The sequence below is a fragment of the Eurosta solidaginis genome, chromosome 4, assembly GCF_040869045.1.
Source record: "Eurosta solidaginis isolate ZX-2024a chromosome 4, ASM4086904v1, whole genome shotgun sequence".
NCBI lineage: Eukaryota > Metazoa > Arthropoda > Insecta > Diptera > Tephritidae > Eurosta > Eurosta solidaginis.
In genome coordinates this window covers 181388865-181407233 of record NC_090322.1, presented here as the reverse complement: position 1 = coordinate 181407233, position 18369 = coordinate 181388865, and the positions used below count along the sequence as shown (strand labels likewise).

Below are 18369 nucleotides of genomic sequence, written 5' to 3'. Positions count from 1 at the left end.
CCGACCATCTGAAGATGCCAAGACTTAACATGGGCAAGAGCGGTGCGAAGAACCGAGGAAAGGGCGATGGAGCTTCACGTTTGTTCGGAATATTGCGTAATGGTACGAGTGGAAGCACGGCGAACTAAACTTTTAAACAAATGACATAGTACACGAATAAATATTTAGAAAGGCTAACTAATTACGGGTAGCCTGAAATTATAGTGGAGATAGAATCATTGGTGGCAACATCCCCCCAAGTCCACCTCAGACCCATAGGTACACCCACCAGTTCGCTACTAAAAAATTAGATCTCTCCATCTCCCAACTTCGAGGTATGTTAATAGTGAAATTTGTAGTCCATGCTATATACTTAGGTATGTTGTCTGTGCCGTAAAAGAATAACGTTCAATGGTGCATGCGATGCAGTCGTTTTGGCGAAAAATGTTCCCCTTATGTAAAATGTGTATTTTCTTGCTAAAGCTGTGCTATTTTTACCTCTACTCTACAAAGTCAATGTAAACAAAAATATAACAGGAACCATTGTCAGTAGACAACCAGCAGCAGCCAGCTATTAGAGATCATCAATAAGCAAAATGTGTCGACTATTAGATGTCCAGCCACACAGAACTACAAGGTGTCCCAAAAAAGGCAATCCCAACTTATAAGCACATGAAATTTGATCAGATACGATACCATATAAATGCTTTATAATAAAGTGCATATCGATAATTATTTTCTCCTCGATAGTTTTAAAGCAAAAAGCCAATCATTCTAGCTCAAATTCGATAAGGTAATCAGTTTTAGCTACAGCCTGGACTACTCGAGCTTGAAAATCTTCGTTTTCGAATATCAAAAAACTGCGGGATAACCTAGAGATCTGAAACTTTGAACATAGCTTAGGGCCCTATTAGGTTGTAATATTTACGATACAAAAATTTTCTAGATTATGCAGGGATTATAATATTTGGAAAGTGCTCAACACTTGGAATCTTGCGATCGATTTCTAAGTAACTTCCCGTATTAATTATACTCAGTTGAGCAGAGCTCACAGAGTATATTAAGTTTGATTGGATAACGATTGGTTGTACATATATAAAGGAATCGAGATAGATATAGACTTCCATATATCAAAATAATCAGGATCGAAAAAAAATTTGATTGAGCCATGTCCGTCCGTCCGCCCGTTAACACGATAACTTGAGTAAATTTTGAGGTATCTTGATGAAATTTGGTATGTAGGTTCGTGAGCACTCATCTCAGATCGCTATTTAAAATGAACGATATCGGACTATAACCACGCCCACTTTTTCGATATCGAAAATTTCGAAAAACCGAAAAAGTGGGATAATTCATTACCAAATACAGATAAAGCGACGAAACTTGGTAAATGAGTTGAATTTATGACGCAGAATAGAAAATTAGTAAAATTTTTGACAATGGGCGTGGCACCGCCCACTTTTAAAAGAAGGTAATATAAAACTTTTGCAAGCTGTAATTTGTCAGTCGTTGAAGATATCATGATGAAATTTGGCAAGGACGTTACTCCTATTACTATATGTACGCCTAATAAAAATTAGCAAAATCGGAGAAGGACCACGCCCACTTTTAAAAAAAAATTTTTTTAAAGTAAAATTTTAACAAAAAATTTTATATATTTACAGTATATAAGTAAATTATGTCAACATTCAACTCCAGTAATGATATGGTGCAACAAAATACAAAAATAAAAGAAAATTTCAAAATGGGCGTGGCTCCGCCCTTTTTCATTTAATTTGTCTAGGATACTTTTAACGCCATAAGTCGAGCAAAAATTAACAAATCCTTTTGAAATTTGGTAGGGGCATAGATTTTATGATGTTAACTGTCACAGGTATTACATATATAAATAAATTAGCGGTATCCAACAGATGATGTTCTTGGTCACCCTGGTCCACATTTTGGTCGATATCTGGAAAACGCCTTCACATATACAACTACCACCACTCCCTTTTAAAACTCTCATTAATACCTTTAATTTGATACCCATATCGTACAAACACATTCTAGAGTCACTCCTGGTCCACCTTTATGGCGATATCTCGAAAATGCGAACACCTATAGAACGAAGGCCCACTCTCTTTTAAAAATACCCACTAACACCTTTCATTTGATACCCATATCGTACAAACGCATTCTAGAGTCACCCCTGTGCCCATATTGTACAGACAAATTCTAGGGTCACCCCTGGTCCACCTTTGTGGCGATATCTCGAAACGGCGTCCACCTATGGAACTAAGGATTAATCCCTTTTAAAATACTCATTAACACCTTTCTTTTGATACCCAAAAAGCCAAAAAACTACATATAAATTATTCAAACTGTTCGGAAATTACCATTAAATAGTATCAAAACTAGTTGTGGTGTGCTTTCAAATTTAGGTTTGAATTAGCATTAAATTGTACAGTATTATAGTTTTCGGAATGATAGTTTTGATAAGTTTGGAATCAAAACGCTGTTGCTTTGTTGTATTGAGTGGCTTTGCCACCAAAATTTGAAACTAAATAAGATCAACCAAGTTACAGGTCTATTCAACCGAAATTCCTGTCAATTTTTAGCCAGCACATATAATACTTGGTTTTCAATAGGTAAAATTTGAGCACAGACTTGGGCATATCATGAAAACGGCTTTTCATACAATGCGTTTACCATCCGTTTTGACTACAAAGGAAAATTAAATTGTCCGCTAAGTAAAAACAATAATTGCCCACCGGCATGGCAAATTTGTTATAAAAATTTAATTTTAACCTAATAAAAACCAAGCATAACTGTTTAATAAACTTCGCACAAATTGCTGATACTGAATTGAGCGTTGCATCAGTCAAATCAACAAAAAAGAAAATTCATACTGTCTCCCAAAGACTATTGTGGCGAATTTTAGCATCACTAATCTGTTAGTAAATAATCACGCAACAACAAAAGCATGAAGCAAGCCACAATTGTGTACACGAATACATCAGTCATCATTTACACGCATACATACAAGGCAACGAAGAGATGTATCACACACACACACATGGTGATCAGTAGCGAAGTAGTTACTCATACATACATATGTATATCTAAACGGACCCATCAAAAATATATATTAAGAGCGTACCGACTTGCTGCTTTAAGAATAGCAAGTGCTTATCGGACGGTGTCCAACGACGGGATCCTGGCAAACGACATGGCCGATCTGTATAACACTAATATCGAGCGACCATCTGAAGAAGTCAAGAAAAGAGCAAGGACACAAACAATAGCTAAGTGGCAAGAACGGTGGGAGGCCTTGAGTAAAGGGCGTTGGACCTTCACGCTAGTTTGGAACGTAGCTCAATGGAATGAGAGGAAGCACGCCGAACTGAACTACCATCTACGCAGATAATGAGTGGACATGGCGGTTTCAAAGAGTATTTATGGAAGCGTAGGATAGAGGAAGATCCTATTTGCCCAATGTGTACCACGGAGTTAGAAAACGCAGAACATGTCATGTTCCACTGCCCGCGTTTCCATGAGTCTTTGGGGAGGAACCTACCACGAGAAATTTAGTATCACAAATGTGCAACAGGAAAGAGTGCAGGACTGCAGTGAGCGAAATGGCATTTATAGTAATGGCACGCCTGATGGATGCTGAGAGGGAGCGCAGATAAATGCGCATGCGAAGCAGTGACGATTAAATCGACACTCGGAGCAAATAGCGGGAACCTGGACGTAGGGACAACAGTAGGCTCTTAAAAAATGAGAAATATGGCACGCCACCCTGAAGTAATGCGAAAGTGGTACCGGGGTGGGCGACGGTTCCTAAACGGGGCTGTTTTTTAGTCTACGGACACACGGTTGCTGCGACGGCAGCAATTATGGTGCATTAGGCATATTTTAGCCACCCCCGCAAAAAAAAAAAAACAAGTAAAGGTGTCTAAGTTCGGGAGTAACCGAACATTATATACTCAGCGTGAGCTTCCATTGTACATTTCATTTCACATAAATTACTTTTCTACATGACACGTGGCAACGCCCGTTTAAAAAAAACATTTCTCCCCATTTCCTCTTACAATAAAACTTGATGAGTGAAATATCATTGATTCAAAACTATTTTTTGCTAAATTATAGCTTATTATTCTAGTCTACGACCCTTTTAAACTTCTTTTCTATCTAAGTTGCCGTGGTCTTTAACCGATCCCGTCCATTTTTACTAGAAATATTTCCTGCTATAAGGAAAATATGAGTACACAATTTCATTACGATATGTTAATTTTCTTCGAGTTATGGCTCCCGAAACATAGAAAATTGCTCAGTCATAAAAGGGACGGTGTCATACCCATTTTCAAAAATTTTAGTGTTTTCCAATTTAATGTTATAATTCAATTTACAAAGTAAAATTCTATTGATACAAAGCTCTTTTTCGCTAAGATATAACTTATTACTTTCGTCCACGACCCTTTCAAAAATCTTTTATATAAAAGTGGGCGTGGTCGTCAACCGATTTCGTAAATTTTTCTTCAAAGCATTCCTTATAGCAAAGGCAACCTCTCTGACGAATTTTTTTACGATAAGTTTAACGATTTTTGTTTTAAGATTAATAATATTTGTAAAATTGATTTTACCACAAGTCGGCGGTGCCACGCCCATTTTAGAAATTTTTTTCAAATTTGTATCAAGAGTCTCAACACCAGTCCACGCGTCAAACTTCAACATTCTAGGTGTATTATTATTTACTAAATAATCAGGTTTTTTGTGTTTTCCAAAATGTTATATATATAAAAAGTGGGCGTGTTTTTCATCAGATTTCCCTCATTTTCAATACTAACCTATTCTGGGTCCAGATAAGCTCGTGTACCAAATTTGGTGAAGATATCTCAATATTTACTCAAGTTATCGTGTTAACGGACAGACGGACGGACGGACGGACATGGCTCAATCAAATTTTTTTTCGATACTGATGATTTTGATATATGGAAGTCTATATAGAGTATAAAAGCAGCGCAAGCTGAGGAATGACTAGTCAGTTTGATTTAAACACGCTATCAGTTGCGAAGTGAAGTTTAATTGTGAAGTATAATTGTACAACTCCCAACGTAGTCTAATAAAGACCATTTTGCTATTCAGAATATTCGAGTGATTTATTCAACAGATTAGCGATTCGAACGTTAGCAGAAGGATGGAAATAAGCAGAATTTCCCTAGATTCGTTACAATATAGTTGTTCGCAGGTCAAACCCGTTCTTTTAACAGAAACATCAATTAAATTGGTTGAGAACCCGTCGTTTGTACAGAAAAGTGTTAATTTGATCAAAAGCTTCTCTTCTGTGGAAATGACTAAAAAATTTGTTCTCTTGACAAAAAACTCGGTTGAATTAACCAGAAGGCGATACATTTATCGAATGCCTGTTTATTCCGAACAGAAAACCAGATTTGTTGATTGTACTAACGTAATTTTTTTCGGTGTAGAATCAAGATTAAGTAATCAGCACATTTTCCGTCACCTTGTACCACTGCAAACATACTACATATACATATGTACATGGGAACTTATTTAGAGCTTGTGATGAAACATTAATTCTTTGGATTACACAGGAGTTATGTTTGTACATATACTTAGAGTCAATCGGAAATAGATTTGCTTTCGTGAAAAATTGCAAATAGGCTGTGGTTTTATGTTTAACTAGAACTTCTCTAGACTACAAATGTATACATTTATGGGAACACAAAAAGATTTTCTATTGAGCGTTTGCTCCATACAACGAATGCACTTGAAAACACTGGAAAAGTAAGATAAATGAAATGATGCAAGTGTAATATTTTTGTATTTATTTGAACTTCAAGTATAGTTGTACCTTTATATACACATAGTGTAAGTACCTTTGTACATATGTACATATGTATGTGCGCACAGTCAAAAAACAGATGCCTTACAGATGCTGTGGCACTTGAATCAGCTGCCAGGCTATCCATCTCTTTATGTAGTTGGTTATGTAGATAGTAAAGTGTGTTTGTTGCTTCTTTTTAAATACATTTTGCCACTAACTTCTTCCTTGTATTTTTTTTTCAGTAAAGCAATGGTAATTGTTAAAGATCAAATACAGCGTATGAACATCAAAGGCCGGAAAGAAACAATCTCCTATGCGAATGCAACAGAGACAGTCGATAAATGTGAACGCAAGCGAATTGTTGTAACAAAACACTTGGAGGAGGAATCGCTTACAGAATCAGCTAATATGTCCACACCTTTTGGTGGTATTGTTGCAAAATCGAAATCATTAGACAATGATGGCATCACAAATAGCAGCGATACGGGTGGAGGAGTTGTGAATACAAAATGTAACAGATCTTCTGAGCCTATTTATGCTGTTGTAGATTTGGCTCACAAATACGCACAACGACAACAACGTATTGATAAAATTAATTTAAAAAGTTTAGATGCGAATCGTTGCAGAAGTTATGAAAGCATTATACAAGGTGTGGAACCACGTATTGTGCCAACTAGCAGAGATGCTTCAATGGAGGTGAGAAAGGTTTAAATAGTTAAATTCATTCCTTTGTGTATTGACGAAGTGTTTGTTTTTTTTTTTTTTTGCTTGTAAATAGAAATCAACATGTAACCTACACGATGATGACATTGATGGTATTTATGAGGATGGTGATAAGTTTGTAGCAAATTGTGAGAATAATGCAATAACAAATAGCGACGAAGATGAAAATATTTACGAGCCAGTTGGATTTCATAACATCTCCAGTCAAAAGGTAACGTGTTGCCCTTAAGCGATTGTCATATTGAATATTTTTCACCTTTTAGCTCGATCACTGTAATGGTAGCTAAGTTCACCATCTCGGTAACGATTTGCTAGTCAATAAACACATCCCTTAGACCCAAGTACCACGACTTTTGTTATAAAATAAGAAAAAGCTTAATTGCTGCCGCGATATCTGTTAGCACTGCCACTCCTTATAGCCAAGCCTTGATCTGGCGAGCAGAGAACATGATCACAGGAAGTGCTCAACCGGTTCTTTCTGCAGCTACTCCGTTAATACGCCCATCATGAGCTTCCAATCTTCTTTCGAGACAAGAGAAACTTTGTTAGTGTTATATCGCAAAACTGCCCACCTTTTCCGCCTGAATCCACGCTTTTCCTGGCTGATTAAGTAATACTCTGTTGTCTCCCTTTTATTAATCCTATACGGATTGGGACGTGCACCGTGTATGCATCGAGTGCTGCAATGTAATTTTTCAAGAGGCAAAACAGCAGTATGATTGAATGCTGCAGCCCGAGCAAAGTCTCTCTAATGCTCGCTTGACTTCAGAGCACTTCTTGATGAAGAACTATGTTAGATTATTGCCTTAACGGCCGCCTCGCTATGCTCCGTCTACTACACCCAAGGTACTGGGTTCAGGGGCCTAATGAAAGCCACATCAGATATTTGGAAACAAGTTTTTCTAAGCGAGGTCTAAGTGATGTATATTGGAACGATTTTCCGTCATCCCTTGTCAAATTTGGTTTTGAGGTCTAAGTTCTTCGACCACCTCCCACCCTCTCAAGGGCTTAAGCCAAGCTCGCGCTCACACACGGTCGGTTTGGTCGACTTCGGCCCCCAACTAACAGTTCCTAATGCTGCCATATTGTGAGTGGATATTACTCCCCTCTCGCTATCGTTCCTTTCTCAACTCTATTTCTTCCTGGGGTATCGTATACCCCTTCCTCACGGAGCTAACTGACACCACTTTACTCCCCTTTTTCCAGGGCCTAATCATAGTTCAAATTCCTTTCATCTTTCCTAGCTCGTGACGCCACTCTCTTCCTCCTTCTGATTCTTATAGTCTCTAAAATTTATTGACAGCCTCTTGGTTGCAAAACATCAAATAGGCACGGTTCGCAAGAGACGTTGGATTAGAAAAGCTCCTAAGTCGGTCAGCCACATAATAGTTCGGCTAAGCCTTTAAACCGTCGTCCAGGTTCTTAGGGGTGCTGGGAGTAACAAAATTTGGACTAGACTATTGTGATGATTTTTTTTTGACGTGATATAAATTCTGTTTGAAATTGAAAGGGGCATCACAGTTTGCATAGGCGTCTCAAAAATTAAAAGGGGAACTGTGTTTACCAGGCGTAGGTCAATGCCATGGAGAGAGAGCAGCTAGACTGTCCCAAAAGATAGTCCAGTCTCATTTGTTGATAGCCGGGCTGCCTTATAGGCATAAAAATCCAACATTTGTGGCGTCGAGGTTTGTGCTTAGGGCTTTTTCTCCCTTTTGAAGCCTGCCCAGGCATAGCAAAATTGAAGAGAATAAATTTGCAGACGAGATGCCAAGTAAAATGTTTAAAATTATTATGAACCAGGCGTACAGCTCTGTAGAACCTCCGCTGGGTTATCCTCAGTTTTCGGTGACTGGAATGGAAGGTGTGATGGTAGCGTGCTACGCCTACCAAAAAGGTCTTGGGTTCAAAACTCCGTAAACGCAAAATCAAATTTTATAGGCGGCGACGTCCGGCAGTTAGGCAAACACTCCCGAGTATATTTCTGCTATAAAACGCGTTTCAGTGAATCTGTCTGTACGAAAATTTGAAAGTAGCACGAAGCAAATAGGAAGAGAAGCTCGGTTTAGATATCCTCGGAGGTATATCACGGCTTATGTTCTTTGATATTTACCATATCTTTTGTCCCTGTTCGGTCTTTACCGCACTATGCGAAATGTTAGTATATGTAGTTCGCAATGGAACCAGGGATAGAAAGAGGACCGGCGAATGGAAGAGAGACGGAAGAGGGAGTGGGAGAAAGTGGCACAGAGGTAAAGATAGAAATATAGGAAAAAATTGGAGAGTAATCGCGAAGGAGAGTAAGTAAGAAAAAAGGAGAGGTTAAGTGGTATTGAGAAAGGAAGTAAAAAACCTTGAAACCATTTTAAAACTATGGGGGAGAAGGGGGAAATAAAGCGAGGGGGAGGTAAACGGAAGGGAAGACTAATTACGAAAAATCTAGTTGGCCAAAAATGTCTCTGAGTGGAAATACGAGAAGTTCACATGCACGCCCCTTCAACCGAGCTGGCACGAATTTTGTAATTGAAATTTAAGTAACTTCACGATAAGCTGCAAGCATGAAACTTGGAATATAGTTCAGAACCCGATGACAATGCAATAATAAGAAAAAAACTCCGATAGGTGGTGCATGGATCGAAAAATAAAAAAAAAATCGTATTTGTGGTCCGATTTGGTTCATATTTGGAACACATAATGCATACATGGATAGAAAGCGACCTATGAAAAAATCGCCGCTAGGTGAAGCAAGGATCGAGATATTCAAAAAAATCTTATTTGTGGTCCGATTTGGCTCATATTTGGAACATATAATACGTACAAGAATAGAAATAGACATATGAAAAAAATCGCCATATCGATATATTCCTAGGTACTAGTCATCACACTTCTCATCAATCTAGGGCATTGATCAGACAATTAAATAAAAGCGTTGGACGCGTCAAATTTCTATTGATAGTCATATATAAGACCAACTGAACCTTAATAAGGTTATGCTACGCCTCACATTTTTAGAAATTTCACGCGCCCAACGCTTTTATTTAATTGTCTGATCAACGCCCTAGATTGATGTGGAGTGTGATGACTAGTACCTAGGACCTACCTAATTAGTTTCTAGCTTTTAGTATTATTATTACTTCATGTAGGTATTGTTTTCAATAAAACCGTTTAACTAAAAACAAATTTTATTATTTTATTTGTTTAATCTTCTACACATTATTTTCATTTCAGATCAATTCCGTCACGTCAGAACCAAATACTTTTTGGCGCTACATAGCCCGCTTAAGAGTTAACTCACTATTACAATTCACGCGCATGCGTCGTAATAATCAGGTGGATAACGTTAGCTTGCATTTACCTACTACGCCATCAACACCATCACCAACACTTAAAACAAATCATAAAAAATCAAAAACACTAACAAAGAAGAAACAACCCGCAACAATGGTGGCACCCACACCTGCACCACCATCACAGTTCAGCAACATTAAGCATAAATTTGGTGCTCACAGAAAATCGATGCAAGTGCGCGTGCGTAAAATGTGTGCACGCACCGATGAAGCGCCAAAAGCAAATTACAACAATAGCAGCAGCGACACTGGCAAGCAATTATTTAACACTGATGATCATTTAATTCCAGTATTGTCTAATGGTCTATGCAACGTTGGCGCTGTTAAAAAATCAAAATCACGTTGGAAATCAGTTAAAATTAGGCCAAAACATTTCAATAGTTCATCATCATATAATAGCAGCAATTGTAGCAGTACGACGAGTACGAATAGCACAACTGATGATATCATCAATGCAACAACAACAACACGGCTGCGTTTCTTTGGCAGCTTGCCGCATCTGCGTAAAACGCGTGTTTCACTTTTTTCCACACCAAATTTAAATTTAACAGCGAAAGATCAAAATAGTAATTTAAGTGAAAAAGTTGGTAAGGCGGCGACGGCAGATGCGGCGATTGTTTGTGGTAAAATTGAATATAATAACTAAGTAGTTACGTCTAGGGCTATGAATGTGAGTGTGATGCTAGACGAATTTTTTGTAATTTTTTAAAAGTTGAGAAATAGATTTGAGATAAAAGGTTGTAGATGTGGTTTAAGCTAAAGAAATGTATATTTGATTTATTTGTTCACATTTATTTATAAACTGGAGAGAGCACATGTCAAAAATAAAGTTCATTTTATAGCTAGTAGCGACTTTATAAAAAAAGTGTTTTAACATCCCTTTTAAAGCAATCATTACAACGATGCGACTTCTAGTGATCGCAGATTGGCAGTCTGAAAAATAAAGACTAAAGCTGCGCTAAGTAGACGGAAGAGACATGTAAGCTCTTACCTAAAACACCCCTTCCGGATTATATGGCAGGCTACCAATACTCACATGTAATGGGGGCTTGCCAACCAATTAGCCCAAATTTGTTTTTCCTTCCTTACCAACAAGTGCTTCTTTGGACATAGTATGCAATTGAAAAGTAAAGTCCTCTCCCGACAAACAAAAATCACGCTTTACAAGTCGCTCATCCTACCTGTTCTGATGCATGGCTCGGAATCATGGACGGTATGGAGAGAATATAAGATGCCTCTTGGGGTGTTCGAGAGAAAAGTTCTCCGGAAGATTTATTGTCCTGTCCGTGAAGCCAATGGCGAGTATCGAAGGAGGTTTATTGATGAGCTGCATAAGCTTTACGCAGAAATAATGAAGATGGTGCAGGCTAAGGCTTCGCTTGCTAGATCATGTTATGCGGATAGGCGAAGACGCTCGGCCCAAGAAAGTATGTGTTTCAGTCTATACCGCAGTTTGGAAGCAGAGGAAGGGAAATTCCTCCGAGTTGGGCGAGACAGGTGGCGGAAGACTTGACATCCCTTGATGCTCTCAATTGGCGTCAGTTACCGCGAAACAGGGATAGCTAGCGTGACTTATTATGCAATGCCCTAAATCGCTTAGGCGGTTAACCTGCAATTAATGGTAATGATGTCATTTCCTGCCCTTCCAACCCTTCCACATATAACGCCTACACGTTTCATAAATCTATATTTTTTGAACATCGAAGCCTTCTTATTTGGCTTACAAGAGAGATACACGAAAATTTCTTTAGAAGTGGATATCGGATTTGGAAGGTAAACGTAATTGTCATTATCTTTCTTTAGGACTTAATTTACCTATCAGTCTGAAAAAAACGTTGAAGTCAAAAAATATAACCCACTGCGCTTTTAAAGACATCTCAGAGGCGTTCAATAACACGACACATCAAGCGCTTCCCAAGGCAGCTGGTTCTATTTACCGGAGCGACTCGGGATTTTTCTCGACCAAGGTCTGTCCCTTCAGTGTAACCCCATTTAATTACACTGTTACAACGACACATCAAGCTATTGAACAAGCTATGATTGGCAAGGATATAAGCTCTATGATCATGCGCTGGGGGCTATCCATGCTAATGAGAAGAAAAATCAGTGTTGAGCTGGCAGGGACAACTGAGCAGAGTTGTGTGCACTCGGGGATGCCCTCAAGGGGGTGTACTCTCGCCCCTCTCTTGTGAACCCTAGTCATAGATGACCTCCTTCAGTAACTAAAATCCAATGGATTTGACACACAAGGATATGCAGATGACTTAGTAATCTGCAACATAGGGATGTGCGAGGAAACAATAACCCAATCGCATCCAACAAGCTCTACGCATTATAGAAAGGTGGTGTGATACGAAAAGAGTTTATATCAATCGAAACAAAAATGTACTAGTGCCTTTTATCCGGATAAGAACCCTTGGTAAGCAGATAGTATATATAATTCTTGGAAGTTTTACTTAGACGTTGCCACTATGTTTTGAGAAGGTTGCCACTTAATTGAAATACCAAAGTATAAATGAAGTAAACCAAAATGGGTATCAAATTAAAGGTATTTTACGTTGTATTTTTACTAAAATATTTATAAGTGTGGTGACCACCTAGGGTTAGCACTTAACGATACTACAAACACAGATTTGGTTTTAATGCATGAGGCCCACTGTTTGTGTTAATAGGGATTCTCTAAAAGGCGAAGTCCTCCACAGTTTCAGATTTATATCCGCCAACAGTGGCTGCAAAGGCGTAAATATGCCGATTAATACCTTACAGTAGCTAGTCTGTTTTGCCTTCGCAAATCGCAAGATCCTTTTTTCTGCCTTTTCATCCAGGCCAGAGAAAGGAGAGCTTACGTCGCGTTTGTTAAGTCTATTGATATCAATATCATCAGGATATGTCAAATATTGTATGTTTTTATAATAGATATATCCCCTTGTGTGGTTTCTTCGCTTGATTTTACATGGCTCCCGGCAATCCTTACGGCGCTGAAAGCGTTGCTCAACGTTTTGCAGGGAACTCAAATTCACAGATAGCAGCATATATCAACACATTTCTAGCTTCAAGACAATGGAAACATTTTCAAAGATTTAGCCTAGCAGTTGTAATAGGACTTTCAGCCAACACTCTCTAAGCTTGATTCCAAAGGCTTCATTCAGATGACTACACAAACTTGGAAAACTTTAAACAAAAAACTTGATTTTTTGGTTACTGATAACCAAAACAAAATATTTTGGTTTAAAGTTCGATTCGAGCTCAAGGCCAGAACAATAATTTTTTTCTAATAATAATTATTGTTATTTTTTAATTTTTCTAAAAATGAAAAATTGTATTTTGTTTTTTGGAATAGTAAGTAGAAAATTTTTCAGACAACCTGCCATAGCTGCGCAGATAGATCTATTTCGAAGGATGCTAAGTCTTCATCATCAGTACGCTTTAGGCACGCTACGCTAACCATTTAGCTATATAGCGGTGGTTTGTTTGACTGACAAATTCCTACTTCTATTGCTTTTACCAGCTATATTTATTCAGGGTTGCGCCATCTGTTGCAAATCACAGATAATGCTGGATTTTTTTATTGTCAATTACTTTGTTTTGACATTCCCAAGTGGTCATGGTTTATTAACAATTGTTTTTGTTTTTATCGGCCTACTGATAAATGATTCAAGGTTCGATTCAAGCTCAAGGCCAGAATTTGTCAGTCAAACAAACCACCGCTATATAGCTAAATGGTTAGCGTAGCGTGCCTAAAGCGTACTGATGATGAAGGTTTAGCACCCTTCGAAATGGATCTATGGCAGGTTGTCTGGAAAATTTTCTACTTCCCACTCAGCATTTAGGTGATTAAATTTTGAATTTCCCTACATATCAATACAATTTGATTACTCTTTCTGACTAAATAATGAGTTATCATACAATTGTACAAAAGAAATTATCAAATATGAATACTTTTGATGATCAAAAACTGAATATAGTTTTTCAATCATATTTTCATTGAAGATCTTATTTTTTTCACATACACACATTTTTTCATTTATGCAGTTCAGAAAAAATATATTAAAATTTTATTCTTCAAGACAAGAAGTAATCTAATCTAATATCTAATCTAATATATATTATAAATGGCAAAGTTTGGATGTGAAGATGTTTGGATGTTTGGATGTTTGGATGTTTGGATGTTTGGATGTTTGTCCAGACGTTTGTCTTTGTGACTCAATAACGCAAGAACGGCTGGACCGATTTGGATGAAATTTTGCACACATATAGCCAATAGTCTAGAAGGATCTACTAGCTATATATTTTTCAAAATGGGCGTGGTCTCCGCCCCCTAGGAACAGTTATAATTTAATTATTATATTTTTTCGTCTTTGCGACTGAATCACGCCAGAATGGCTACACGGATTTTGATGAAATTTGGGACACAGACAGTAGTCTACTAGCGAAATTTTTTTCGAACATGGAAAGAGGGGTGGGGGTTCCACGACCCCTTCGAGCAATTACTTTTTAATAATTTTTACTCATTATAACTTTACGTATACTGGCCTTCACCAATATCACAGACTCAAGGGGTCAAATAAGTCGAGGGCTTACAAAGTAAGCAGTGAAACACTCCGCCGCCCCCCTCCCCCCTTTATCTCCCTCTGGTGTAAATTCTATAAATTGTTATAACTCAATATACATTTTCTCCTAAATCAATAGTTTTTGGTATCTGACACATACAGATCGAGATCTAGACAATTTTGGAGGAACGATCAGTAGTCCTCTCCTTCTACACCCGCCATCCGCCCTCCTTCAATTGTTTTTATTAGCACGCTTTTATTAGCTTTACCAGTATGTTTCTATGTAACTTTTCATTCGATCCAATGCGACTGCTGCCTTATTAACATGGTTTTATAATTAGTTTCACCTTATTTTTAATCCCGTAAGGGTCATATCGAGGCCCTTCCGGGTTAATTTCCGGATGGTTTTCGGGATCGGTCCGGGATCCCGCCGTGGTAATTTCGGGACTTTTTCGGGACTATTTCGGGATCATTTTAGGACCCTTCCGGGATCAGTTCTGTATAGTTTTCGGGATCCGTCCGGGATCCCGTCGGGGTTATTTTGGGACATTTTCGGGACTATTCCGGAATCATTTCGGGATTATTTCGCGATCATTTGGGGACCCTTCCGGCATCATTTCTGGATGGTTTTCGGCATCCGTCCGGGATCCCGTCGGGGTACTTTCGGGATCATTTGCGTACCTTCGAGAGATAAATTTTTGATGGTTGCCGGGATCATTACGGGACTTTTTCGGGGTTATTTTGGGTCACTTTAGGCATCATTTCTGGATGGCCTTCGGGATTCGTCCGGCATCCCGTCGGGGTCATTTCAGGACTTTTTCGCGACTAATACGGGATCATTTGGGGACCCTTTCGGCATCATTTCTGGATGGTTTTCGGGATCCGTCCGGGATCTCGTCGGGGTAATTTGGGGACTTTTTCGGGATCATTTGGGGGCTCTTCCGGGGTCATTTGGGGGCTCTTCCGGCATCATTCCTGGATGGTTTTACGGGATCATTTGGGATGGGTCATTTCGGGACTATTTCGGGATCATTTGGGGTACCTTCCGGCATCATTTCTAGATGGTTTTCGGGATCCGTCCGGGATCCCGTCGGGGTCATTTCGGGACTTTTTCTCGACTAATACGGGATCACTTGGGGACGCTTTCGGCACCATTTCTGGATGGTTTTCGGGATCCGTCCGGGATCCCGTCATGGTCATTTCGGGACTTTTTCTCGACTTATACGGGATCATTTGGGGACCTTTTCGGCATCATTTCTGTATGGTTTTCGGGATCCGTTCGGGATCCCTTCAGGGTAATTTTGGGACTTTTTCTCGACTAATACGGGTTCATTTGAGGTACCTTCCGGCATCATTGCTAGATGGTTTTCGGGATCCGTCCAGGATCCAATCAGGGTCATTTCGGGACTATTACGGAATCATTTGGGGTACCTTCCGGCTTCATTTCTAGACGGTTTTCTGCACCCGTCCGGGATCCCGTAGGCGTAATTTCGGGACTTTTTATCGACTAATACGGTATCATTTGGGGTAGCTTCCGGCATCATTGCTAGATGGTTTTCGGGATCCGTATGGGATCCCGTCACGGTCATTTCGGTACTATTTCGTGATCATTTGGGGTACCTACCGGCTTCATTTCTAGATGGTTTTCGGGATCCGTCCGGGATCCCGTCGGGGTCATTTCGGGACTTTTTCTCGACTAATACGGGATCATTTGGGGACGCTTTCGGCATCATTTCTAGATGGTTTTCGGGATCCGTCCGGGATCCCGTCGGGGTCATTTCGGGACTTTTTCTCGACTTATACGGGATCATTTGGGGACCTTTTCGGCATCATATCTGGATGCTTTTCGGGATCCGTCCGGGAACCCGTCGGGGTCATTTCGGGAGTTTTTCTCGACTAATACGGGGTCATTTGGGAACGCTTTCGGCATCATTTCTGGATGGTTTTCGGGATCCGTCCGGGATCCCGTCAGGGTCATTTCGGTACTATTTCGGGATCATTTGAGATACCTTCCGGCACCATTTCTAGATGGTTTATGGGATCCGTTCGGGATCCCGTCAGGTTCATTACGGAACTATTTCGGGATCCTTTGGGGCACCTTCCGGCATCATTTCTATATGGTTTTGAGGATCCGTCCGGGATCCCGTCGGGGTCATTTCGGGAATTTTTCTCGACTAATACGGGATCATTTGGGGACGCTTTCGGCATCATTTCTGGATGGTTTTCGGGATCCGTCCGGGATCCCGTCTTGGTCATTTCGGGACTTTTTCTCGACTTATACGGGATCATTTGGGGACCTTTTCGGCATCATTTCTGTATGGTTTTCGGGATCCGTTCGGGATCCCTTCAGGGTAATTTTGGGACTTTTTCTCGACTAATACGGGTTCATTTGAGGTACCTTCCGGCATCATTGCTAGATGGTGTTCGGGATCCGTCCAGGATCCAATCAGGGTCATTTCGGGACTATTTCGGGATCATTGGGGTACCTTCCGGCTTCATTTCTAGACGGTTTTCTGGATCCGTCCGGGATCCCGTCAGGGTAATTGCGGGACTTTTTCTCGACTAATACGGGATCATTTGGGGTAGCTTCCGGCATCATTGCTAGATGGTTTTCGGGATCCGTCCGGGATCCCGTCAGGGTCATTTCGGTACTATTTCGGGATCATTTGGGGTACCTACCGGCTTCATTTCTAGATGGTTTTCGGGATCCGTCCGGGATCCCGGCAGGGTCATTTCGGGACTATTTCGGTATCATTTGGGGTACCTTCCGTCTTCATTTCTAGATGGTTTTCTGGATCCGTCCGGGATCCCGTCGTGGTAATTTCGAGACTTTTTCTCGACTAATACAGGATCATTTAAGGTAGCTTCCGTCATCATTGCTAGATGGTTTTCGGGATCCGTCCGGGATCCCGTCTTGGTCATTTCGGGACTTTTTCTCGACTTATACGGGATCATTTGCGGACCCTTTCGGCATCATATCTGGATGCTTTTCGGGATCCGTCCGGGAACCCGTCGGGGTCATTTCGGGACTTTTTCTCGACTAATACGGGATCATTTGGGGACGCTTTCGGCATCTTTTCTGGATGGTTTTCGGGATCAGTCCCGGATCCCGTCGGGGTCATTTGGGGTACCTTCCGGCATCATTTCTAGATGGTTTTCGGGATCCGTCCGGGGTCCCGTCGGGGTCATTTCGGAACTTTTTCTCGACTAATACGGGATCATTTGGGGACGCTTTCGGCACCATTTCTGGATGGTTTTCGGGATCCGTCCGGGATCCCGTCTTGGTCTTTTCGGGACTTTTTCTCGACTTATACGGGATCATTTGTGGACCCTTTCGGCATCATATCTGGATGCTTTTCGGGATCCGTCCGGGAATCCGTCGGGGTCATTTCGGGACTTTTTCTCCACTAATACGGGATCATTTGGGGACGCTTTCGGCATCATTTCTGGATGGTTTTCGGGATCCGTCCGGGATCCCGTCGGGGTCATTTCGGGAATATTTCGGGATCATTTGTGGTACCTTCCGGCATCATTTCTAGATGGTTTTCGGGATCCGTCCGGGATCCCGGCAGGGTCATTTCGGGACTATTTCGGGATCATTTGGGGTACCTTCCGGCATCATTTCTAGATGGTTTTCGGGATCCGCCCGGGATCCCGTCGTGATAATTTCGGGACTTTTTCTCGACTAATACAGGATCATTTAGGGTAGCTTCCGTCACCATTGCTAGATGGTTTTCGGGATCCGTCCGGGATCCCGTCTTGGTCATTTCGCGACTTTTTCTCGACTTATACGGGATCATTTGGGGACCCTTTCGGCATCATATCTGGATGCTTTTCGGGATCCGTCCGGGAACCCGTCGGGGTCATTTCGGGACTTTTTCTCGACTAATACGGGATCATTTGGGGACGCTTTCGGCATCATTTCTGGATGGTTTTCGGGATCCGT

At 40.4% G+C, this 18369-nt stretch overlaps 1 protein-coding gene across 1 annotated transcript in view; it reads left to right on the top strand.

The window, feature by feature from the left end:
• Positions 1-10738, top strand: part of LOC137248372 (probable serine/threonine-protein kinase ndrD) — a 28766-nt gene extending 18028 nt beyond the window's left edge. Inside the window, exons 5-7 of the mRNA XM_067779256.1 lie at positions 6049-6502; positions 6585-6740; positions 9755-10738. Coding sequence (XP_067635357.1) covers positions 6049-6502; positions 6585-6740; positions 9755-10519 — 1375 coding nt within the window. The 3' untranslated portion in view covers positions 10520-10738. The remainder of the gene's footprint in view (positions 1-6048; positions 6503-6584; positions 6741-9754) is intronic.
• Positions 10739-18369: the final 7631 nt, after the last annotated feature.